The 25,866-nt window shown below is 40.9% G+C and overlaps 1 protein-coding gene across 1 annotated transcript in view; it reads left to right on the plus strand.

Moving 5' to 3' along the window:
• The window catches only part of LOC128702553 (dynactin subunit 1-like), a 236,683-nt gene that overhangs the window by 24,893 nt on the left and 185,924 nt on the right, over positions 1–25,866 (plus strand). Inside the window, exon 3 of the mRNA XM_070105266.1 lies at positions 25,298–25,750. Coding sequence (XP_069961367.1) covers positions 25,298–25,750 — 453 coding nt within the window. The remainder of the gene's footprint in view (positions 1–25,297; positions 25,751–25,866) is intronic.

The following is a 25,866-nucleotide window of genomic DNA, read 5'->3' on the forward strand; positions in this document are numbered from 1 at the left end:
TAGGCCTTGTTATCTAAATTCCACTAGGTCTAGTTATCTAAATTCCACTAGGCCTATTTAGCTATTATCCACTAGGTCTAGCTATCTAGATTCCACAAGGCCTATTTATCTATATTCCACTAGGTCTAGCTATCTAGATTCCACTAGGCCTAGTTAGCTAGACTCCAATAGGCCTAGTAAGAGAAAGTGTAGACTAAGATATAACAAGTATATTTATTTGTACATTAGTATAACCTGCTATAGGGACTGTGTACAGTAACCTCTCTTATAAACCTCCTCTACATTGTATGATGTAAATGGAATTGAAAAGGACATCTACAATGAAACACCTGGAAAGGCCTCTATAATAATAGGCCTACCCAGTTAACATGCCATTAAGCCTATCACAGCCTTGTTTTCACATGCCATTGGAGGTAAAAGCCTGAAAAAATGTTTGCACTATCATTTGTTTGCAATAGACTAGGCTTTAAAAAACACTCAAAAATAATGTTAATTAAAAATTTGAAAAGTGGTGGACACTACCTTAAGGTTGAGGCAAACGTCGAAAATAACAAACATGAATATTATTGTAAGGTTGCGTATTTAGCGGAGTGCTCTGAAGTGAGCGGTTGTATTGTGGCAATGTTTTGCTCCTGGAGAGCGAAACGTTGCCACAATAAAAATGTCACATTAGTTGCACTTGTGTCCTTTTACTTTACATATTGTCAGTAATTCTACCAACTTTATTACAGTTGTAAAGTTGCGTATTTAGCGGAGTGCTGTAAAGTGAGTGGTTGTGTTAACCAGGAAGGCCTGTACTTGCTGTTTCCTTATGGATGCCATTTTCAGAGTCATTTTGCAACTATCGCACACTACAGATCATCCTCACTTTACGTTAGTGCAACCTCCGAAATTTCAACTTGACAGTTTTGCAACCCACAATATTTCAACTTGACAGTTTTGCAACCCACAATATTTCAAGTTGACAGTTTTGCAACCCACAATATTTCAACTTGACAGTTTTGCAACCCACAATATTTCAAGTTGACAGTTTTGCAACCCACAATATTTCAAGTTGACAGTTTTGCAACCCACAATATTTCAACTTGACAGTTTTGCAACCCACAATATTTCAAGTTGACAGTTTTGCAACCCACAATATTTCAAGTTGACAGTTTTGCAACCCACAATATTTCAACTTGACAGTTTTGCAACCCACAATATTTCAACTTGACAGTTTTGCAACCCACAATATTTCAAGTTGACAGTTTTGCAACCCACAATATTTCAACTTGACAGTTTTGCAACCCACAATATTTCAACTTGACAGTTTTGCAACCCACAATATTTCATCCTTATGATTGTACAACTAACAATATTTCAACGTTACAATTGTTCAACCGGCAATATTTCAACTTTGACTGTGCAACTAACAATATTTTGACCTTACGATTGTGCAAGTTACATTATTTCAACTTTACGATGGTTCAATAACGATGCACGTTCAGTAGTTTTCAGATGTTGAATTGATAAGTAGGATAAACTTTTAATAGTTTATTGACTTCAATACTGGTATTTAGTTACAGTAATTATTTACATGTTAATTGATTTATTCAGTACAGTACGGCCTCTCCGCACTTAGCCACGTACTCATTTACCGATGACTCGGAATTATGACGGGCTCTGACCAGTATGCATACTTAATGTTAATTAGAGCTGATTTCCTCTATTCTGTTTATTACAATATACAGTAAACTACTGTATAAACATTTAGAAAATATACCAGAGATGTTATAAATAGAGCAAAGGTGACATTAAAATAATATCAAAGATAATTGACACAAACTACCATTATGGTATGCTCCTCACTTAGCGACGAATTCGTTTAACGACGAAGTCTTAGGAACGGAACTTAGTCGTTAAGTGAGAAGAGGCTGTAGTTATTTATTGACTTATTTATTTAGCATATATTCTTATTTAACCCATAAACGGTCCAAACGTATATATATGTTTTTTCAACATTTGAAAGTATGTAAAAAAGGAGATTTTTTTTTTTTTTTCATTTGAAAATGTGTAAAAAACTTTGATTTACTTTTTTTTGTTATATTTGAAAATATGTAAAAAAAAAAAAAGTAGATCTACTTTTGGAGCGCTACACATGTGAACGTAGATCTGCTTGGACCGTTTACGGGTTAATTTACAATATTTTTAACTTGCGATGTTTTCAGACTAGGATGTTTTCAATTTATGTTTTCAACTTACAGTACTTTCAATTTTTGATACTTCAATTTAAAATATTTTCAACTTACAATTTTCAGCTCGTGGTATTTTCAGCTCATGGTATATTCAACTCATGGTATTTTCAACTCGCATTATTTTCAACTTACGGTATTTTTAACTTATGGTAATTGAAACTTACGATATTTTCTGCTTTTAACGTACGAGTTTTTTAACTTAAGATGGATCCATCAGAGAAAAAACATCTACTAAGCAAAGGAGCACCAATATAGAGGAGGTTTATACCAGAGCCGACTGTAATAAACATTGCAGGTCAAAACATTTCATGTTTCACCGTTGTTAATACTGTTAATTAGCCGGTCTTATAGGCATTGCAACATTGATCTGGTCCTGTGCATGTTGCACACAGCACATCAAGCCTAAAAGATTAACGTACTGTCCGCTCTCTCGTAAAGCTTGTTTTTTTTGTGACTTTTTTTGGCTAAATGCGATTGATAAGGTTCATACATAATTGAATGGAACGTACTCTGAGTGCCTTTCGATGGACTTTTCAATTGTAAATGCACTTTTTTTCAGTCGCATTTACAAAAAAAAAAAAAAACACTATTTTTAAAGCTTTGCTAGAACAGACTGTATCATAAATTTTGCTCAGCGGACTGAAGCTGGTTCAGTCTATAGGCTGTGTTGTGAAGTGTTCCAGTAACTGTACGACGACTTGTTCACTTGTGCTTTTCAGTGATGTAATATTGAACACCAGAACTGCCCAACTGAATCATCACTGAAGGGTTGGCGTTGATGCTCATAAATTTTACGATTTTGTATGTGTGTGCAAAGAAATTTCGTGATTTTCTATGTATGTATTTAGATATTTTATGATTTTTGTGTGTATGTGTGTGTGTAGATATTTTACAGTTTTTTGTGCATGTGGATATTTTACATGTGTGTGTGTGTGTGTGTGTGTGTGTGTGTGTGGATATTTTACGACTATGCATACTGTATATAGATATTTTATGACTGTATGTGTGTGTGTGTGGATATTTTATGATTGTGTGTGCGTATGTGTGGATATTTTACGATTGTGTGTGTGTATGTGTGGATATTTTAAGACTTATATGCGTATTAATATTTTTCCTCTGCATCTGCGTGTGTGTAGATATTTTAAGACTGTGTGTGTGTGTGTGTGTGTGTGTGAAAACCCTCTGGTGAGTTTGTACATTTAATTGTCCGTTTTAATGCCAGTGTGTTTTAGTTTTAAGTGTCGGTAAACCATTTAATACATGTGGCTGATAAAACACAATGTTACACCTTTAATAAACACGGCTTCAATTCTTCAGTGACACCGGATCCAGCTCTTAGACAGAATGTTCCACTCATTAAATTGAACCAGAATTGATCGCTCATTGGAGCAGTCATGATAGTGTTGATATGATATCTAGGTTGAATTGCTTGTCATGACAGTTTTGACATGAGATCTAAGTTGAATTGCTTGTCGTGACAGTTTTGACTTGGGATCTAGGTTGGATTGCTTGTCATGACAGTTGACATATCTAAATCCATATCTAGTTTGAATTGCTTGTCAGAGCAACATGTCATGACACTGTCAAGAGTTGACATGAGATGCAATCTTTGAGCACGTTGGATTGATCAGCTTAAGCTCGTTGGAGAGGATCCTGGTGCCACTGAAGAGTCGCAGCCACTGCCAGTCTTGCAACCCTAACAATGCCGTTGTTCTTTTGTTTTCCGCCACCAGCGTCAAGCGGAGAGTCGAGCCAACGAGGTAAGGCTGCCGGGCTATGCCCCGTCCGCTCTATTTGTCGTGCAACCCCTAGGGTCGGACACCGCACCGCCGCTGCCGCTCTTGCACCCTCGCTCGGGATCGACATCCAGGGAATGACGGGCAAGCCGTCAGCGCCCAAGTTCAATTTTAATTACGTTTCCACGTGATGCATTGTTCAAAAAACGGATGATATTTCATGTTGCGTATTGAAAGTTTCTGGTTATGTAGAGGCTGTCAGGCAATGTTTAGGCCTAAGTTAAAGACTAACTTTTCTATATATGTACTATAAGCTCCTCTTTATACTTTAAGCTTATATATATACTATAAGCTCCTATATAAATTATAAGATTATCTCTGTACAGTGGAACCTCGACTTACAAGTTTAATCCATTTTGTGACCTAGCACATAACTCAATTTGCTCGTATATTAAATCAATTTTCCTCTTTGAAATTAATTGAAATGCCAATCTATTCCAGCAAAATTCCTGCTCTCAGGAGGCAGGACAAAATACTTCAGGACAAAACCTTGCCAATAAAATCCCAAGCTCAGATACCCCACCAAATGACTACCTCACTGGCAACTACCCGAACACACTGTTCCTAGCTCCGACTAACCCATACGAAGTCTCCCTTATTATCAACACGCTAAAAAACAAGGCAGGAGATTTAAATACCTTACCACCCTTTATATACAAAAAAGTGTCACAAGTGCTATCACCAATCATTGCAACACTCTTTAACAAATCCATTGAATCCTCCACCTTCCCCACAGTACTCAAAATAGCAAGGGTCACCCCGATCCACAAAGGAGGAGACCAAACAGAGTTGAATAACTATAGGCCAATATCCAACTTACACCCTCTCTCAAAAATCTTCGAAAAATTAATTCATAAACGAATCTACTCCTACCTTATCTCCCAAAACATACTCAACCCCTGCCAATTTGGATTCAGGCCAAATAAAAATACTAATGATGCTATTATACACATGCTAGAACATATATACACTGCAATAGAGAAAAAAGAAGTCCCACTGGGGATCTTCATTGACTTACGTAAAGCTTTTGATACAGTTAACCATGACTTGCTCCACGTAAAATTGTCACACTATGGTATAAGAGGGCACTCCCTCAACTACCTCAAGTCATACCTCAGCAACAGAAGCCAATATGTGTATGCAAATGGGGCAAACTCTTCTGCACAACCAATTACAGTTGGTGTCCCACAGGGAAGTGTCCTTGGCCCTCTTCTCTTTCTCCTATACATAAATGACCTACCAAATGCTTCGCAATTACTCAAACCCACACTATTTGCAGATGACACTACATACGTCTTCTCCCACCCGAGCCCAGTCACGCTAGCCAATACTGTAAATACAGAATTACAGAAAATATCTACCTGGATGAGGACTAACAAACTTAAACTAAACATTGACAAAACCTACTTCATTCAGTTTGGTAACAGAGCTACAGATGTCCCTCTTAACATAATGATAAACGGATCACCTATCACAAAGCTAACAGAGGGAAAATTCTTAGGAATCCACCTTGATAATAGACTCAAATTTCATACACATATACAACAAATTTCTAAGAAAATTTCCAAGACTGTAGGCATACTATCGAAGATACGGTACTATGCTCCACAGTCAGCCCTCCTGGCCCTATATCACTCTCTTATTTACCCCTATCTCACCTATGGAATTTGTGCATGGGGCTCAACAACAAGTAACCATCTCAGACCACTAATTACCCAACAAAAGGCTGCAGTTAGAATGATAACAAATTCTCACTATAGGCAGCACACTCCACCAATATTCAATACACTAAACCTATTCACCATACAAAACATTCATACTTATTACTGCACCTATTACATACATAGAACACTTAACTCTGATATTAACCCTCCCCTCAAACATCTCCTTGCCAACCTCAACAGAACACATGACCATAACACAAGGCACAGATCACTCTTTGATGTTCCTCGTGTCCATCTCACACTTTGCAAAAACTCAATGCACATAAAAGGCCCTAAAATCTGGAACTCATTACCTGTAAATATAAAAGAAACACTACCTGTTTATAAATTCAAGTCTCTTCTCAAAGATCACTTACTCACCCAAAACCAAATAAATACTGAATAACTGAACCTTATAAATTGTATATCTTAAATGTTTCTCACAATTATATCACATAAATGTTAAACCTAAAACCCAATCTAACTTTATTATTTTTTAAATACACTACCTAACAGAATACTCCATTCTACTGAATGTACAACAATGCATACAACCATATGACCTGTCTTTGTAATACTCACTTGTGCTTTATAGTAATCTGTTTACATTAAAGTTTTATCACCGATGTCATCATTGCTTAGTTCATCTTAAGTTAATTTTAAGCCAGCCCGTAATGCTATGCATAGTATAAGTGGCTTTGGCATACTGCTATTTTCTGTATTTTTTGTACCTCTGTATGTGTGCACAAATTTTTAAATAAATAAATAAATAAATAAATAAATATGACGCTAATATCAACTCTACGGCTTATTTATCTGTCACAGTTCATCTGATATGACATAAACAATATAAATAACATAGAAACATGATATATAGTCTAGAATAAAATATGTCATGTGACTGGTGGTGGTGGGCAGTCCCGCTCCCACTCTTGACTATATCTTCCCATGCTCTTATTATAAAAGAAAACGGATTGTTTGTGAGGCTAACTGCACTAGATCACTAGTTTCATAAAGAAAACACTGCAACAATGTATTTATAAATAAGAAATATTGTCTAAAAACATAATACACAATTTTATCCGCTTCTCCGAGGCTATGGGTCCCACAATTTACACCAGAAGTGGACCCCATCCTATATATAAAAAAACAGAGAATGTAAAGAAATAAACTGGTTTTATAGAGTGCATGTACATATTTACGTACCTTTGAGAAGAGATGGTGGTGGAGGTTGAGGGTGGAAGATAGGCAGAGCGATGTATGCCGTCAGTGGCCCTATAAACCCCAACAACAACATTGGAGGAGTTAGTTTCGTTTCGTCCTTTATCTATCGCGTAATCGCTTAACATAAGCGATTAAGCTTAACTAATCATGGGTCCTAAGAAAGTAAGTGCAAAGAACAGTGCAGAGAAGAAAAAGAGGATGATGTCCATGGAAATAAATAAATAAATAAAGAAATCATAGATAAACAAGCAAGGTGTGTGGTTGTGGGTTGAGGGGGAAGCTCACTCAAAACTCGGTTGTTGGCTTGTAACCCAGAGCAAAAAATCGACTGAACGGTAGCTTGTATCTCGAAAATACGTTTGCTGGGACACCCGTAAGTCGAGGCTCCACTGTACTATAAGTTCTATAGAACATAAATTCCTCTATAGTTTCAATTTTTCTTGTAAATGCAGTTGAAATAGGTGATCAAGAATTGAATAGAATGTGAAAAGGCCTCCATAGTTAGGCCTATTCAATTTTGAATGACCTTATAAATTGCATTTGCAAACAGCTATGCTATGTAAGGAGCTTTATGGGAGAGCTCTATTTGCAGTGTCTTAATTTGTTGTTTGTAGACCATTAATGTCTATAAATATGAGCAAATATTGTAATGTAGGCCTAAGCTTGCTGAAAATACTCTGCATAGCCATAGGCTTTATGTGTAGCACTAAATGCCTTCCATCACTGTACAATTTTTGTATTATGATGAAATAAACATCATTATTATTATATTTTTATATTGTTACAATGATTACTGTATCACGTGGGAATAAATTTTTTTTTTTTTAATTTTGACTGTGTGCTTTTCGTACACAACACGCACACGTATGAACCAAATTTGTGACCCTGTTTTGGTCTGTTTTGAACCATTAACTAGTAACACACAAGTTAATGTTCCGTCTTGCAAACTAGTGACATACTAGTTAATGTTCCATGTTAACTAGTGACACACTAGTTAATATTTAGTTTTGTTAACTATTGACACATTAATGTTCCATCCTGTTAACTAGTGGCACACTAGTTAATGTTCTGTCTTGTTAACTAGTGACGCACTAGTTTATGTTTACGTCGGACATAAACGTGCTCGTACATAAATGGTAGACATTACCGACAAGTTGAGGAATTAGACGTGCAACATCTGGGTATCTTCATTGTAGATGTTTCACCATCCAGTGGCTTTATCCATACAACATAATGTCCTTTTATTTATAAAGTCACTAGTTCGCAAAACGTCTACAAATAAAGATATCTTGATGTTGCACGTGTCTCCTCATAAACGTGGTCTCAAGTGTCATTCTGCAATGTGGGTGTTATTCGTGCATTGTTGCAGTCAGGGTATTGTGCAGTTTTGTTCTGTAATGTACCGGTCAGTTCCCTCTGTACACCGATGATGAAGTATGCTCTTGGTCGATCCCGAGTTAGGGGGTTAGAGCAAAGGTCGCTTCTTTTTTTAAACCAAAATGGTTCATTTTTAATTTTTCCGCTGCATCAATTTTTTTAATTTTTCCTCCCCAGCTGGATGTGGCTTTTTTTGTTATTTTTTGTGTTCGGTGTTGGTGTCCTTTGGTGCTCTACTGAATATTGTGTGTGTGTGTGTGTGTGTGTGTGTGTGTGTGTGTGTGTGTGTGTGTGTGTGTGTTAACTAACACATGTATGTTCTTGCTTAAGGTTATCCCCCTATATAACAGGCTGTTCAACTTGAGATAACATGAACACTTTACAGGGTTCTGCTTTTTCATTGCTAAGAACTGTTCTTCTGTTGTTCTTCGTGAGTCTGAAAAAAGGTAGATACAGTGAGCTCTCATATAAGCCTCCATATAATGGAACTCTTGCAATGCGACTGAAAAATTACAGCCAGCATCAGATGGAGTGTTGAAAGACCTATGTAATAAGTTCCATTAATTCTTGGACATTGTCTCAGTGCTTACAAAGATCGCACTGTATAGAGGAGCTATACCACTGTATAGAGGTGCTATACCTCTGTATAGAGGAACTATACCACTGTATAGAGAAACTATACCACTGTATAGAGGAGCTATACCACTGTATAGAGGAGCTATACCACTGTATAGAGGAGCTATACCACTGTATAGAGGAGCTATACCACTATATAGAGGTGCTATACCACTGTATAGAGGAGCTATACCACTATAGAGGAGCTATACCACTGTATAGAGGAACTACTACTGTATAGAGGTGCTATACCACTATATAGAGCTATACCACTGTATAGAGGAGCTATACCACGATATAGAGCTGCTATACCACTATATAGAGATGCTATATAAGAGAGCTGACTGCATCACAGATGCAAATTGATGTTCTAAGGATGTTGTATGAGAGAGATGTGTTGATGTGATCGAGAGATGTGTTGATGTGATCGCGTTTCTCTCTTACAGACGCCCCAAACAGAGGTAAACTTAAAAGTTTCTCACACACACTAACTGCCTCTTTATCTCCCCTCTTTAATTAAGCTAAAGAAACAGTGCATGACAGCAGATGTGTGTACCTGGTCACACCTTTTTAGATTGATCCCTCTCTCTTTGCACCGTGGAGGATTGTACACTGCAAGGCACTGAGGCCGGGGTTGGTCTTTGATGTGAGGTATTGCTGTGCTTCTTGTCAACCTTCAACCCCCTCAACCACCCCTCCCTTCCACTCTTCAACCTCCTTAATCAATGTCTTAGCACTCAAGACTCGTCGATGGTTAACACTCGCTCTTCAAACACTTCAACTTGTCAGCAGTTAACACTCGCTGATCAAACAGTTCAACTCATCACAGTTATCACTAGCTCATCAAACACTTCAACTTGTCAACAGTTAACACTCGCTGATCAAACAGGTCAACTCATCACAGTTATCACTAGCTCATCAAACACTTCAACTTGTCAACAGTTAACACTCACTGATCAAACAGGTCAACTCATCACAGTTATCACTAGCTCATCAAACACTTCAACTTGTCAACAGTTAACACTCGCTGATCAAACAGGTCAACTCATCACAGTTATCACTAGCTCATCAAACACTTCAACTTGTCAACAGAAGATCTACGTTTTTTTACATACGTACTTTCTAATGTTGAAAAAACGTAGATCTACGCTTAGATAAGGTTAACACTCACTGGTTAACACTCACTGGTTAACACTCACTGATCAAACAATTCAAGTCATTAACAATTAATAATAACCACAGTGTCTGCACTCTGAAGGACGGGTGTTACTGTTGCAATTTTATAACTGTGGTGTAAAGCACCCCTCTGGCAAGACAGTGATGGGGTGAATGATAATGAAAGTTTTTCTTTTTCGGGCCACCCTGCCTTGGTGGGAATTGGTCGGTGTTAATAAAAAAATAAATAAAAATAATAACCACATCATTCTGTACGTTTTTGCAAATACTGTGAACACTTGATATATCGGACTAACGAGGGGGATTATCCAAGCATCCATTATATCAGAATGACGTTAAAAAATGGCAATAAAACTAGTATACCCTAGTGTACACCTAGTGTAGCGTATACACAGTTTATAGATTTTTTTTTTTTTCTTTAACACACCGGCCGTATCCCACCGAGGAGGGGTCGCCCAAAAGGAAAAACGAAAGTTTCTCCTTTTACATTTAGTAATATATTACAATAAACAGTGAAAGCAAATCAAAAGTGCAGTGTAATCAGTGGATTTTGTAAATCCTTTAAAGCGAGGGTTCACTGTAAGATAATAGGGCACTGGCTTGGGGTCTTGCCAACTCTGTTATCACTACCAGAAAATTGATAACAAAAAAAAAGACACAATACCGTGACTGGAAGAATACATAGATTACCTGCACATAGAGGAGAGGAGCTTGCGACAACGTTTCGGTCCGACTTGGACCAATTACAAAACCACAGCGTGACTTTGTGATTGGTCCAAGTTGGACCGAAACATTGTCTTAAGCTCCTCTCTTCTATGTGTGGGTTATTTGTGTATTACCAGAAGATCGCTTTGTCAATTTTTTATCTGTCGATTAAGATTCGTGAGCTGTGTATAGGTACTCCTCAACTTAGGAGCCATGTTCAAGTTTTTGTGTCTTAACGTAGTATACAACGTGTGATTAACGTGACTGAGTATTTCTGGCAAACTTACATTATTTCAAGTTTACAATGGTTCGACTTAGCATCTTTCAACAGTATTATCTGGAGAGTTTATCTGGAGAGAGTTCCGGGGGTCAACGCCCCCGCGGCCCGGTCTGTGACCAGGCCTCCTTAGGTCAGTGTCCCAGGATGCGACCCACACCAGTCGACTAACACCCAGGTACCCATTTTACTGATGGGGAACATAGACAACAGGTGGAAAGAAACACGTCCAATGTTTCTACTCTGGCTGGGAATCGAACCCAGGCCCTCACCGTGTGAAGCGAGAGCGTTAACCACCAGGCCACCAGAGCCCTTATGGTTCGACTCGGGATATTTTAGCTTTACGATGGTACGACTAAGGATATTTCAACTGTATTATGGTTCGACTCGGGATATTTTAGCTTTACGATGGTACGACTAAGGATATTTCAACTTTATGGTGGTTCAACTTGGGATATTTTAGCTTTACGATGGTACGACTAAGGATATTTCAACTGTATTATGGTTCGACTCGGGATATTTTAGCTTTACGATAGTACGACTAAGGATATTTCAACTTTATGGTGGTTCAACTTGGGATATTTCAACTTTGCAGATGCAACTTTGGATTATTGGGTATTGGAGTGTTGTGGGAGAATATAGGATGGTGGTGGAGTGTTGTGGGAGAATATAGGATGGTGGTGGAGTGTTGTGGGAGAATATAGGATGGTGGTGGAGTGTTGTGGGAGAATATAGGATGGTGGTGGAGTGTTGTGGGAGAATATAGGATGGTGGTGGAGTGTTGTGGGAGAATATAGGATGGCGGTGGAGTGTTGTGGGAGAATATAGGATGGTGGTGGAGTGTTGTGGGAGAATATAGGATGGTGGTGGAGTGTTGTGGGAGAATATAGGATGGTGGTGGAGTGTTGTGGGAGAATATAGGATGGTGGTGGAGTGTTGTGGGAGAATATAGGATGGTGGTGGAGTGTTGTGGGAGAATATAGGATGGTGGTGGAGTGTTGTGGGAGAATATAGGATGGTGGAGGAGTGTTGTGGGAGAATATAGGATGGTGGTGGAGTGTTGTGGGAGAATATAGGATGGTGGTGGAGTGTTGTGGGAGAATATAGGATGAGTGGTGGAGTTTGAGAATATAGGATGGATAATTACCCAGTATGAAGGCACAAATCCCTAACTTGTATTCATTTACTGACTTATTCAGTGACAATAGTTATTCATTGACTTAAATATTTAGCATATATTCAGTGTGTGACATTTTCAGCTTGCAATATTTTCAACTTAGGATGGATTTATCAGAACATAACCCCTGCCTTGGTGGGAATCGGCCAGTGTGATAATAAAAAATAATAAAAACCCCATAGTAAGTTGAGGAGCACCAGTATTAGTAAGTTTTCTGATTATGAACTAACATTATCAATCATGCATCAGCATTGTTACAGATTCGTCAACATTATGCACCATGCATCAACATTGCCACACATTCGTCAACATTATCCACCATGCATTAACATTGTCACAGATTCGTCAACACTATGCACTGTTCATCAACATTGCCACACATTCATCAACTTTATCCAGCATGGATCAACATTGCCACACATTCGTCAACATTATCTGTCATTGATCAACGTCATCGCCTGCGATGAAACATTTGCAGCCGCCGCATCGACGCTTCGAGACAAAACATCGCTGACTCTGCCTTGAGTATTTTGACATTGCATTAACGAGGTTTTTCTAATTAAACCGTGAGCCTAACGACCCCATTTTGAGTCGAGAGTAGTTGAGGTAGTGACTAAACTCACCAGCGTGGACATAACTCAGCATGTTAGCGACTCGTCTCCCGGCCGGACGGAACTGCAACTTCCGCTTCTGTGAGAATGAACATTGCGTAAATGCTCTCATTTAGGCTGAAGTTCTAGATAAATGTGTATATATAAATATAAAGGAGCTAGTGCTTGTATAGCAACAAGTAAGTGGTGATACCGTCACTTGTGCTCCAGGTTTGCACTTAATCCCAGTCCCCCCTCTTTTAAAGTGTTCTTAAGTGTATAAAGTGAACTTATATATGGGATAGGTGTGTGCATGCTTAGAGTTACCCCCTCTCTCCCTCCCTCCCCCTCCCATGGATTTTACAAGCATAGGCCTATTAACCACTAGGCTGTTAGTTGTAAACGAGCATTGTTGTTTTGTGTGATACTGCCCTAGGTGTATCACACACACACACACACACACACACACACACACACACACACACACACACACACACACACACACACACACACACACACACACACAGAAAGCTCTTGGAGCAGGGGGAGAGCGGACCTACTAGCAACCAGTGAAGAGGTGGGGCGAGGAGCTGTGACTCAACCCCTGCAATCACATATAGGTGAGTATAGAGCAGTAGGCAGTAATAGCAGGGAAAGTCATTGCAGTGGATCAGGGAATACCTGACAAGAAGGAAATGAGTGTTGGTACATGACGAGGTGTCAGAGTGGGCGCATGTGATTAGTGGGGTTTCACAAGGGTCAGTCCTAACACCAGTGTGTCAAGGTTCCACAAGGGTCAGTTCTAGGTCTATTGTGTCAAGTGGGGTTCCATAAGGGTCAGTCCTAGGTCCTGTGTGTTAAGTGGGGTTCCACAAGGGTCAGTCCTAGGTCCTGTGTGTCAAGTGGGGTTCCAAAAGGGTTAGTCCTAGGTCGTGTGTCTTAAGTGGAGTTCCACAAGTGTTGGTTGTAGGTCCGGTGCTGTTTCTTGTACATATCAATGACATAATGAAGGAAGGAATAGATTCAGAGGAATCCCTGTTCACAGATGAAATGAAATAGGAGAATACGAACATAGGATCAGGCAAGACTGCAAGGGGATCTGGACAGGTTGCAAGACTGGTCTGACAAATGGCTGTTGGAGTTTAACCCCATCAAGTGCTAAGTTATGAATCATGGGGAGGAGCAAAGAAGACCACAGAGGGGGGGACAGAAAAAAGGAAGGAGAGCAACAAGGGAATACAGGGAAAAGGGGACCAGCAACAAGGGGCCACAACTGGAAGTTTAACACTCAGATAAGTCACAGGGATGTTAGGAAGTATTTCTTCAGTCATAGAGTTGTCAGGAAGTGGAACAATCTGAAAAGTGATGTAGTGGAGGCAGGATCCATACATAGCTTTAACCCTTTAACTGTCACAGCACTGATCTATGCATCTCCGCTAGTGCTTTGAATATTTTGAAAAAAAAAAAAAATTTGTGGGGGCTCAGTACCTACGGAGAGATAAGGTGATGAAGTTGGTACTGGATGCGCACGTGACGGCAACATGGAGTCCTGCTGTTTGCAAAAATGTTAGATATATTGTTTTTGCCACCATTTTTATTTTCTAATTTTTTTTATTAAATGACAATTATGGGGATTTCATAGCTCATCACATTTTTGTAATGACTTTATTATATTGTTCTATTTTGGTATTTCATTTTTAACTTTACTTTTTATGTTGTTAGTACTGTATTTTATACTGTAAGGTTTAGGATAAACACTGTGTACAACACAAACAGTTGTTTGTTTCCCAGAAATTTGGCATAAAAAACACGGTCGTAAATCGAGTGGTCGTATGTCGAGCAGGTCGTAAGTTGGATGGTAGGTGTACTTCTTTTTCTGGGTGGACAGTAGCTATATGATGAAATGACAGTGAGTACAGTGGTACCTTGGGATACAAACTTAATTAGTTTCAGAAGGCTGTTCGAGTGATGATACTGAACGAATTTGAGTTTTGAGCTGTTCGTATCCCAAGGTACCACTGTATTTGCTCTGGCACTAACCCTTCTGGTTATGGGTGAGGGGCAGGTACAGGTGTAACATGGTATTTTTTTACTGTTTTATGACAGTGTATTCTGCATCTATTGGTATACAGTGGAACCTCAAAAATCAAACTGCTCCCAACACGACCAATTATGTAAGTGTATTTTTGTAAGTGCTTTTATAAGTGTATTTTTGAGGGTCTGAAATGGACTAATCTAATTTACAGTATTCCTGATGGGAATAAATTCATTCGGTAAAGGCACTTGAACAGCCTTCTGGACCGAAGAAAGTTCAATATTTGAGGTTCCACTGTATATTGAAGGCATTGAGCATTGCAATGTCTACAAGGTGGAAAAATAATTTCACGTACCTCTTGCGACTCCTACGCACACAACAAACCCTATTTTCACGTCACACTTGTTGACTAGTCGCATATTTCTCGTATAGTCAGTGACTGCAGCTGGCTTTGCAATGGGTTCATTTCCGTCCCTGTTCACTTAGTTTGTACCATCTCATTTATGTGCATGGTTGCCAGCAACATCATGTCTCTCGTTTGTCATGCCACGTCAGTGCCATGATGTCATTGGCACAAAACACTTGCACTGCACCATCAGCACTGCCTCCGGTGAACCTTGGCATATGTTTTCTACTTCTTCTCACTGTTCCACGTATGTCAATATTGTTCACACGTAGGAAATCAGCGAGCATAGGGCTTGTATGCCAGTTGTCTGTGTACAATGTATGACCCTTGCCAAGGTATGGTTCCATCATCTTATCAGCCGCCTCACTGGAAATGCCCAACATCTGCCTGGTATCATCAAATGTCTCTCTCTCTGTGTAGACAGTGACATTCAGCACTTGTCTCAATCACACTGATCAAAAAGTTTTATGCCAAAGCAGTTATGTTTGTTCGGTATATATTGCTTGAACGACAGTTGTTCCTTGAACAGAATTAAGGACTCGTTGGCAACAGTGTTCCTGAAGGGATAAAAGTAGGCACTGAATTTTTGTTTCATTTACATAAACATTTCCCAGATTATGTATTGTAGGTCATTTCTGTTGGGCTTATTACTGTCTGAGAAGTGAGGCATTCTCACCAATAGCATGAACCTGTTGTAGGAAAGGTGGTCACAGAAGACTGGAGTACATGTACTGAGGAAGTAGTCTGTGGACCAGTACTGTGCTATATTGTGCTTGCACATAAGCATGACAGTGGCATAAGCATGACAGTGCCAGGGAATAAATACATTTCGCTCACAGTTGAATCTTTCCACCTGCGCAGTGCTGTGATGATTCTGCAGCCTCTGTGTTGTCCATTATACAGCGGTAATGATTGTTCGTCTGGGTGATGATCAGGTTCATGATGGGCTAGTCAAAGTATAGTTGGAATTGCTCTAAGTCTGTGGACTCGTTTGTGATACGACATTGAGGGGATGCCACTTCCACTTGCATCAAAATTAAAAGGATGTGGCACAAATGTTGTACATTCTCTCCAATTCCATTCACAGTTTGATGGTACAGGGTGGACCTGTGGCATGAAGCATGGTGGAGAGACAGGATTGGAGGTGGCATATGGTGGAATGAGTGCCAGGTGGTCCTTTATCTGCCCAGGCAACATGCCACCCGCTGCCGCCTCCTCTGCCTCCTCCGCCTCCTCTGCCTCCTCTGCCTCCTCTGCCTCCTCTGCCTCCTCCGCCTCCTCCGCCTCCTCCGCCTCCTCCGCCTCCTCCGCCTCCTCCGCCTCCTCCGCCTCCTCCGCCTCCTCCGCCTCCTCCGCCGCCTCCGCCGCCTCCGCCTCCTCCGCCTCCTCCGCCTCCTCCGCCTCCTCTGCCTCCTCTGCCTCCTCCGCCTCCTCCGCCTCCTCCGCCTCCTCCGCCTCCTCCGCCTCCTCCGCCTCCTCCGCCTCCTCCGCCTCCTCCGCCTCCTCCGCCTCCTCCGCCTCCTCCGCCTCCTCCGCCTCCTCCGCCTCCTCCGCCTCCTCCGCCTCCTCCGCCTCCTCCGCCTCCTCTGCCTCCTCTGCCTCCTCTGCCTCCTCTGCCTCCTCCGCCTCCTCTGCCTCCTCTGCCTCCTCTGCCTCCTCTGCCTCCTCTGCTTCCTCTGCCTCCTCTGCCTCCTCCGCCTCCTCCGCCTCCTCCGCCTCCTCTGCCTCCTCCGCCTCCTCCTCTAGTTGTTAGAGATTGCATATGGCACACTGCCTTAGGCGACACTGCCTAAAGGTATGCTTCACTGAGAATAATGTATATTACTGAAGGAGGGGTGTTAATGTTGCAGTTTAAAAACTGTAGTGTAAAGCACCCTTCTGGCAAGACAGTGATGGAGTGAATGATGGTGAAAGTTTTTCTTTTTCGGGCCACCCTGCCTTGGTGGGAGTCGGCCGGTGTGATAATAAAAAAAAAAATAATACTGTCACTCAAAGAATTCTCTAAGGGCATGAAATCAATCTGGTCAGCACTTATATCACTCTTTTTTAACGTCGCCAAACCTGTGGGAAAATGTTAATTTTCATTTATGTTTTAGCCTCTGAGTAGTAACACTGGTCACCCCAGAGGGGTTCGGCTGAGGGTATGGTGTGGCCACACTGGCTACCCCAGAGGTGCTTGGATGAGGGTATGGTGTGGTCACACTGCCCATGCTGGCCACCTCACATGTGATGGGCTGAGGGTCATCTGGGTTATTGATATACTGTTTGTTATTTCCTCAATCATTTAGCCCTTAAGCTGTCCAAACGTAGAGCTACGTTTGCTCGTGTAGCGCTCCGAATGTAGGTCTGTTTTTTTACACTTTCTCATGGAGAAAATCAAGGTCGTAGCGCAACATTCAAAAAAGCAGATCAACGTTTGGACAGTTTAAGGGTTAAGGCCACATCAGTCTCAAATCCCCTAAACTCTGGTTCCATATCAATTTCCTGGAATAAGAAAGTTAATTTGATGGGGCGTGAGTAAATCCTGGGGGTTTGCCATGATGCTGACCCAAGCTCGTGCTGAAACAAACTGCTGCTCCCGTGTGATACTGCAGAGTCCCTGAATTTTTTTTAATACTGCAGTCACCAAATACGCAGACCCATTCTCTCATTTCTAGGCAGGAAAAATATTTCATTGGTGAACGTCATGAATACTAACAGAAAAGCATAGATCAGTGGTTTGAGAGTTAAAGGATTAAGAAGAGATATGATAAAGCTCATGGAGCAAGGAGCGACCCTGTAGCGACCAGCGAAGAGGTGGGGCCAGGAGTTGTGACTAGACTCCTGCAACCACATATAGACAAGTACCCACATGCATACATACACAAGTACACACACACATACACACACAAGTACACACACACATACACACACAAATTTCTTAGGCTAGACATCCTTCAACATATAAATAGGAGAGGTTAAGTTTTCTGTTATTTTTCCAACTATCGTCAGTTAACCAGTAAACTTTCTTAATAACCTTAACAAATACTACTACTGAAATCTGCTGTTTATTACCATTTATTCTATCTTTCAACTAACACTTTTTTTTTTTACCATGGTTTACTTTAAACTTGTTAAGTTGTTCGTTGGATCCGTCAAGTCGACTCAGAGGCTGTAGGACTCCTTAGGCATACACCAGATGGGCCACTCCTCATCCCTTTGCATTGTTGAAAGCTCTTGAGAAAGTGTTGCCTGCAACACAAAAGGCCTAGAGTAGTTGTTTTGCATCATTGATGATGTTGCTGTCTTGGTGGCCATTGCAACACGTTGCCATGGCTGACCTTTACACATTATTAAGGTACGTGTAAGGAACGGAGCTTGCCATAAGTGGCAATTAGGTCTAAAGTTGCATAGCAATGGTGTACAGTGTCGATGAGATGAATTAGACATTTGCAACATCTGCAGTCATCAGATTACAATGGTATCCGAGTTTCGTACATAATTCGTTCCAGTACTGAATGACTTTGTTTCCATAAGGAATAATGCAGATTAGATTTGTCCATTTCAAACCCCCCAAAAATGCACTTACAAAACCATTTATAATGATACACTTACATAATTGTTCGATTTGGGAGCTGTACAAAACTAATTGTTCGATTTGGGAGCTGTACAAAACTTGGGGTACCACTGTATATCCACGAATTGTAACGGTAAAGACACGGGAGAGTGAAACACGGTGATTCTCGCCCCGATGTTGCAAATGTGCCTAACACATTATATTGGTCAGGTCACAAGAACGCACTCATCCCACAATTCTTCCCATCAAACATCACAATCCTTGGGTGTGTCTCTTGCCTTAACTTGCCGCTGGTAAGTCGACTCTCCCATGAACCTCTTCTATATTATGTCCTTTGATGCAGTTGAAAATTGAAGAGTGAACAGAATGAGCCTCACAGTGACCAGTATTAAATTTTGAGTGCAATTTATCAATTGCACATGCAAGAATTCTCACTATATAGAGGAGCTTCATGAGAGTCGTTGATTACCAAACGTCTTCCACAATAAACTAGGCAGTATGTACAGATGCTTCTTGACTTATGATGGTTCAGCTGACGATATTTCGACTATGATGGTTCGGCTTATGTTCTGACTTTACGATGTTTCAACTTGGGATATTTCAACCTCACAATGGTGCAAAAACAGTTTCTTTGGAGATGAAGTTGTCAAAATTTAGATCTACGTTTGCTAGCGCTCTGAATGTAGATCTACGTTTTATTTTACATGCTTTAAAATGTAAAAAAAACACAGATCTACATTCAGACCGCTATCAGTGCAAATGTAGGTCTACATTCGGACAGTTTAACCCTTAAATGGTCCAAATGTATATATACGTTTTTTCAACATCTGAAACTATGTAAAAAAATGTAGATCTTCTTTTGTAGCTACGAATTTGAATGTCGATCTGTTTGGACCGTTTAAGGGTTAAGGGTAAAGATTACGCAGCATGAAGACAGCAAGTCCCTAAGTTTGGACCGTTTAAGAGTTAAGGGTAAAGATTACGCAGCATGAAGACAGCAAGTCCCTAAGTTTGGACCGTTTAAGAGTTAAGGGTAAAGATTACGCAGCATGAAGACAGCAAGTCCCTAAGTTTGGACCGTTTAAGAGTTAAGGGTAAAGATTACCCAGCATGAAGACAGCAAGTCCCTAAGTTTGGACCGTTTAAGAGTTAAGGGTAAAGATTACCCAGCATGAAGACAGCAAGTCCCTAAGTTTGGACCGTTTAAGAGTTAAGGGTAAAGATTACCCAGCATGAAGACAGCAAGTCCCTAAGTTTGGACCGTTTAAGAGTTAAGGGTAAAGATTACCCAGCATGAAGACAGCAAGTCCCTAAGTTTGGACCGTTTAAGAGTTAAGGGTAAAGATTACCCAGCATGAAGACAGCAAGTCCCTAAGTTTGGACCGTTTAAGAGTTAAGGGTAAAGATTACCCAGCATGAAGACAGCAAGTCCCTAAGTTTGGACCGTTTAAGAGTTAAGGGTAAAGATTACCCAGCATGAAGACAGCAAGTCCCTAAGTTTGGACCGTTTAAGAGTTAAGGGTAAAGATTACCCAGCATGAAGACAGCAAGTCCCTAAGTTTGGACCGTTTAAGAGTTAAGGGTAAAGATTACCCAGCATGAAGACAGCAAGTCCCTAAGTTTGGACCGTTTAAGAGTTAAGGGTAAAGATTACCCAGCATGAAGACAGCAAGTCCCTAAGTTTGGACCGTTTAAGAGTTAAGGGTAAAGATTACCCAGCATGAAGACAGCAAGTCCCTAAGTTTGGACCGTTTAAGAGTTAAGGGTAAAGATTACCCAGCATGAAGACAGCAAGTCCCTAAGTTTGGACCGTTTAAGAGTTAAGGGTAAAGATTACCCAGCATGAAGACAGCAAGTCCCTAAGTTTGGACCGTTTAAGAGTTAAGGGTAAAGATTACGCAGCATGAAGACAGCAAGTCCCTAAGTTTGGACCGTTTAAGAGTTAAGGGTAAAGATTACCCAGCATGAAGACAGCAAGTCCCTAAGTTTGGACCGTTTAAGAGTTAAGGGTAAAGATTACCCAGCATGAAGACAGCAAGTCCCTAAGTTTGGACCGTTTAAGAGTTAAGGGTAAAGATTACGCAGCATGAAGACAGCAAGTCCCTAAGTTTGGACCGTTTAAGAGTTAAGGGTAAAGATTACGCAGCATGAAGACAGCAAGTCCCTAAGTTTGGACCGTTTAAGAGTTAAGGGTAAAGATTACCCAGCATGAAGACAGCAAGTCCCTAAGTTTGGACCGTTTAAGAGTTAAGGGTAAAGATTACCCAGCATGAAGACAGCAAGTCCCTAAGTTTGGACCGTTTAAGAGTTAAGGGTAAAGATTACCCAGCATGAAGACAGCAAGTCCCTAAGTTTGGACCGTTTAAGAGTTAAGGGTAAAGATTACCCAGCATGAAGACAGCAAGTCCCTAAGTTTGGACCTTTTAAGAGTTAAGGGTAAAGATTACGCAGCATGAAGACAGCAAGTCCCTAAGTTTGGACCGTTTAAGAGTTAAGGGTAAAGATTACCCAGCATGAAGACAGCAAGTCCCTAAGTTTGGACCGTTTAAGAGTTAAGGGTAAAGATTACGCAGCATGAAGACAGCAAGTCCCTAACTTGTATTCATTTATTGACTTTTCAATACTGGTATTTAGTTACAGTAATTATTCAGTGACAGTAGTTATTATTTATTTTGCATACTATATTTGTATTCGACTTGTGATATTTTTGTCTTAAGATATTTTAACCTACAATTTTTTCAACTTAAAATATTTTGACTTAAAATAGTTTCAACTTACGACGAGTTCATTGGAATGTAAGCCCATCGTAAGTCAAGGTGCACCAGTATATATGTATACATATGTATACATCATTACTGTATCACTATAGGTTAAAAGTTATGAACTCAGACACAGGAGAAGTGTGTGTGTATGGACCTAGGACTGGAGCCAGTCCATAGACACGCTTCTAGGCAACACACGGTCCATAGAGTGAGTTGTGACTGTGGTTCATGGCCCTTTAGAGTGCCATGAACCTCAGACACACTAGATATGTGGTTCCCTTCCCCCTCAACCCCCCTACAGGTGACAGGTCATGCACCCCTCCTAAGACAACCCCCCATCCTAAGGTTCGTTGAACACTAAATGCCTGGTTTGTAGCACATAAACAAGGAGAGTTAGGCAAGTTGTTTACTCGCTCTAAAATGCTACACTTGTAGACTTTTCTCTAGTGATCCAAATTGGTGTAAATTTTTTTTTTAATATACCCACTTCTCTGCTGTTGTGTGTTTTTCAACTTCTCATAGCATTGTTATAAAGCAACTGACACCTCAATCATTCAAACGTACAAATTTATCATAGCATAAAAACTAGTTACTATTACTGATAATAATAATAATTTGTAAGTTCAGTAGTTATATCAGGGCTTAAGTTGCCCTCTAAGATTATTATTATTATAATCAAAAAGAAGCGCTAAGCCACAAGGACTATACAGATGCCCTCTAAGAGGATTTTGAAGCTGGAATTTAGTGAGAGGGAGTCGTTGGAAGGTGTTCTTGGGCCCCGGCACACTAGTGTTGACTCAGGTCGGGTCATCAATGTTATATTATGCATGAAAAGAATGTGTTGGACTTGGCTGAATTTGTTGGTTACTTTCAGTGCTGTACATTGTATACAGTCAGCTTTCTTATAAAGTTCCTCTATATACAGTCAGTTCTCTTAAAAGGCTTTATATAGAGTCAATTCTCTTATGAAGCGCTGCTATATACAGTCCTGTTATAAAGCTCCTCTATATACAGTCAGTTCTCTTAAAAGGCTTTATATAGAGTCAATTCTCTTATGAAGTGCTGCTATATACAGTCCTGTTATAAAGCTCCTCTGTATACAGTCAGTTCTCATAGAGTTGTGTTATTTGTGTTCACACTGTTCATTTTGTGTGTTCATTCTGTAGAGTTTTGGTGCAAAAAACTACTAGCATTGATTAATTCTGCACCGAATTGAAATTCACACTGTTCAGACTTGCATTAGTGGAGGCCTGGCTGTACTCTGTTATACTTGCTTCTCATTGGCTAGTCCAGCAGTAACTTGCTTCTCATTGACTTGTCCAGCAGTGCTTGCCACTCACTGGCTTGTCCAGCAGTGCTTGCCACTCACTGGCTTGTCCAACAGTGCTTGCCACTAACTGGCTTGTCCAGCAGTGCTTGCCACTCACTGGCTTGTCCAGCAGTGCTTGCCACTCACTGGCTTGTCCAGCAGTGCTTGCCACTCACTGGCTTGTCCAGCAGTGCTTGCCACTCACTGGCTTGTCCAACAGTGCTTGCTTCCCATTGGCTTATCCAGTGGTAACTTGCTATGTGTAAGATGGTAGAATGATTGAGGTTCAGAACATTCCCGACCAATAGAACCGCCTGCCCTCTTATCAACTCCCTTCCAAACCATTTTCTGTAGGTTACAATATAAATAAAGTGTTTCTATAATCTGTATTAATAAATGTGTATATATCATTAGGCCTAGATCATTTTTAACTCGTGTTAGCAGTAATTATTATTTGTTATATATCAACTATTTTCCAGTAATACTCTTAGTTGCAACTAACTAGAATTTATCTAATGAATTATATAATGTGAATATATCTATATATACAAATTTGTTTACAGTTTTATATTGAAAAATTATATTGAGTATATTTGGAAGATATAATGGTCTGTTTAGATGCAAAGCTTCTGATAGACATTGTGATAGGCATTAGTTAGTAATCTATTGAGATAGAAGATGTGTAGAACCACGGCGACCCCAGTGTAACAGTGTACTCTTGTTTTTCCATGCTCTCAGTTTGAAGAGGAAACCATCGGGGAATCCCATTCCCCAAAAACCAGATCGACTGAGGTAGGACATCTTGGCTCGACTCGTCATCAGGGGACATGCTCTCACCCCGGCTGGCTGCCACTCCGATGGGGCGCTCAAGTCTGGCGTGGCCCTGGAACCCAGGCAGTCTGATGTTCTGACTATCTGTGTGTCCCCGGAACTCGGATAGTCTGATGTTTGGGCTATCTTACATGTTAACAGAACGCAGATAGTCTGATGTTCGGATAATCTTGTATGTCCCCGGAATGCAGAGAGTTGGAACATTCAGACTATCTGACTGGAGAAAGCACAGTCGGCTCCCTATGAATGCCATTCTCTAGCACAATTATTTTTTTCATGAGTGCAGTTGAGTAAGTTTGACTGAACTTGAACACCCCCTCCGTTACTATGAAGGACTTTGCGCTTACTGTTCAATCTTGATTGCACTTTTTCCACTTGCGTTTGTAAGAGGATCGCACTAGAAGAGCTTTACGGGAGAGTTGACTGAGCTTCCAAATTGATTACAAATGTAATTGATGATTGACAGAAGTTGATAAACTGTTTGAGGATCAAGTCAATGATTTATTGGGTCAAATTTTGACTTTATAGAGCTTTACAAGGTCACTTTTCACTGTGTAGAGCTTTATTCAGGTCAAGAACCAGTTTTGTTCCAATAAAAATACTTCACTCACCTCTTGTAAAAAAAGATAATAATTGCGTTTTAGTCCGGAGTGAAAATTTTGAATGCAATTTGTTGTGGCGTCAGCCGGGGTGAGTACTATGTCCCCCTCCCCCAATGGGGTCTTCTGGATGCCAGTGAAGGACTCTGGATTCCGGGAATCAGAGTTTCCTCTGATTCAGGGGAATCGGCACTAGCCTATACCTCCTCCTGGCATCTGATTCGATTATTGGAGTCCTCTCAAAGACCCCCCATGGGGGGTCTTTTGACTATTCAGTGGACCTCAGTGGCTTTGCGGAGTTTTGTGCTGTTGGGAGTTTCCTTGGAGGGTTGGCAACCCTGCTGGGTTGCCAACATTGCTTGCATGATCTAGAGGGGAAGACTGCTTTTAGTAGTTATTGCCTAAGAGTTACAGTTCGCAGCACCAGAAATGGAGGAGTTAGACACGTGTGCAACAGTCGAGCATCTACTGTCGAAACGTTTGATCTGTGCACGGTGGCTAGGCTGCTTCAGTTAGATGGCACAAGCAGTGGAGAGGTAGAGGTGATGTGGTCAGTCCCTCGGTCATGAAGATAGTTCTTCAGCCTTGAATTTAGGAGATCAGTCCCTCAGCCTTGAAGGGGTATTCAGCTGCTTAGTCTTGACCAGTGACTGAAGAAGGCCACCGTTCAAGGTGAAATGTCTCGACACTAAACACTCACAAGCGTTGCACACGTTTGGCTCACTGACACATTCAATGTTGCCTGATGCTGCATGTGTGTTCAATGTGTGACTTCAGTGAACTTTCTCAAGCTTTTATTTCATTTATTGCTACAGGAATAAGGGTCTTTGAATGTCCTACTGTTTTCTTTATTATTTTCCAGCACTCAGGGGAAATTTGGTACTGGTGTGAGCACATGACAGTTCTCCATTGTTTTGCCCTACAGGTTACCTATGTATGGCAAATTGTCGCAGGCGAGGACGTACGGTTCAGCGTCATATAGCACCCCAGCCTACTCCGACCTCCCCAGGACTCCCTCCCTCTCCAGTGTCTCCTCCTCCCCACTCTCCTCTCTCTCCAAGACTCCCTCTCAAACCTCTCTCAAGTCCTCCAAGTCCGACATTAGTAAGCTTGGCAAGTCGAAGTCAGACTTGACCAAGTCGGAGTCACTAGGTAGCGTGTTTAAAGCCTCGCCCAAGATTGACCTCTCGAAAGTGTTGTCCAAGATAGACTGCGGCGACAAGTCCCTGTTAAAGAGGCCGTCCTCGGCCGCCTCCTTCGACCCAACAGATGATGCCAGTCCCCGGAGCCCCTCGGTCAAGAGCAACCCATTCCGTAAGCCTATAGCACCCACCCCCCTGAAGTCCACCAACTCCCGTAGGAGTGATTCGCAGGCCAAGTACGATCTCACATTTCCAGCCATTGTTGTTGTCATCTTCTGCTAAACATTCAACTAACTACTGGATGCTGTATATATTTAAAGGGCTATAGTTATTTATTAATATGTTTTTCCCA

This window comes from Cherax quadricarinatus, chromosome 98 (genome assembly GCF_038502225.1).
Source record: "Cherax quadricarinatus isolate ZL_2023a chromosome 98, ASM3850222v1, whole genome shotgun sequence".
In the NCBI taxonomy this organism is placed as follows: domain Eukaryota; kingdom Metazoa; phylum Arthropoda; class Malacostraca; order Decapoda; family Parastacidae; genus Cherax; species Cherax quadricarinatus.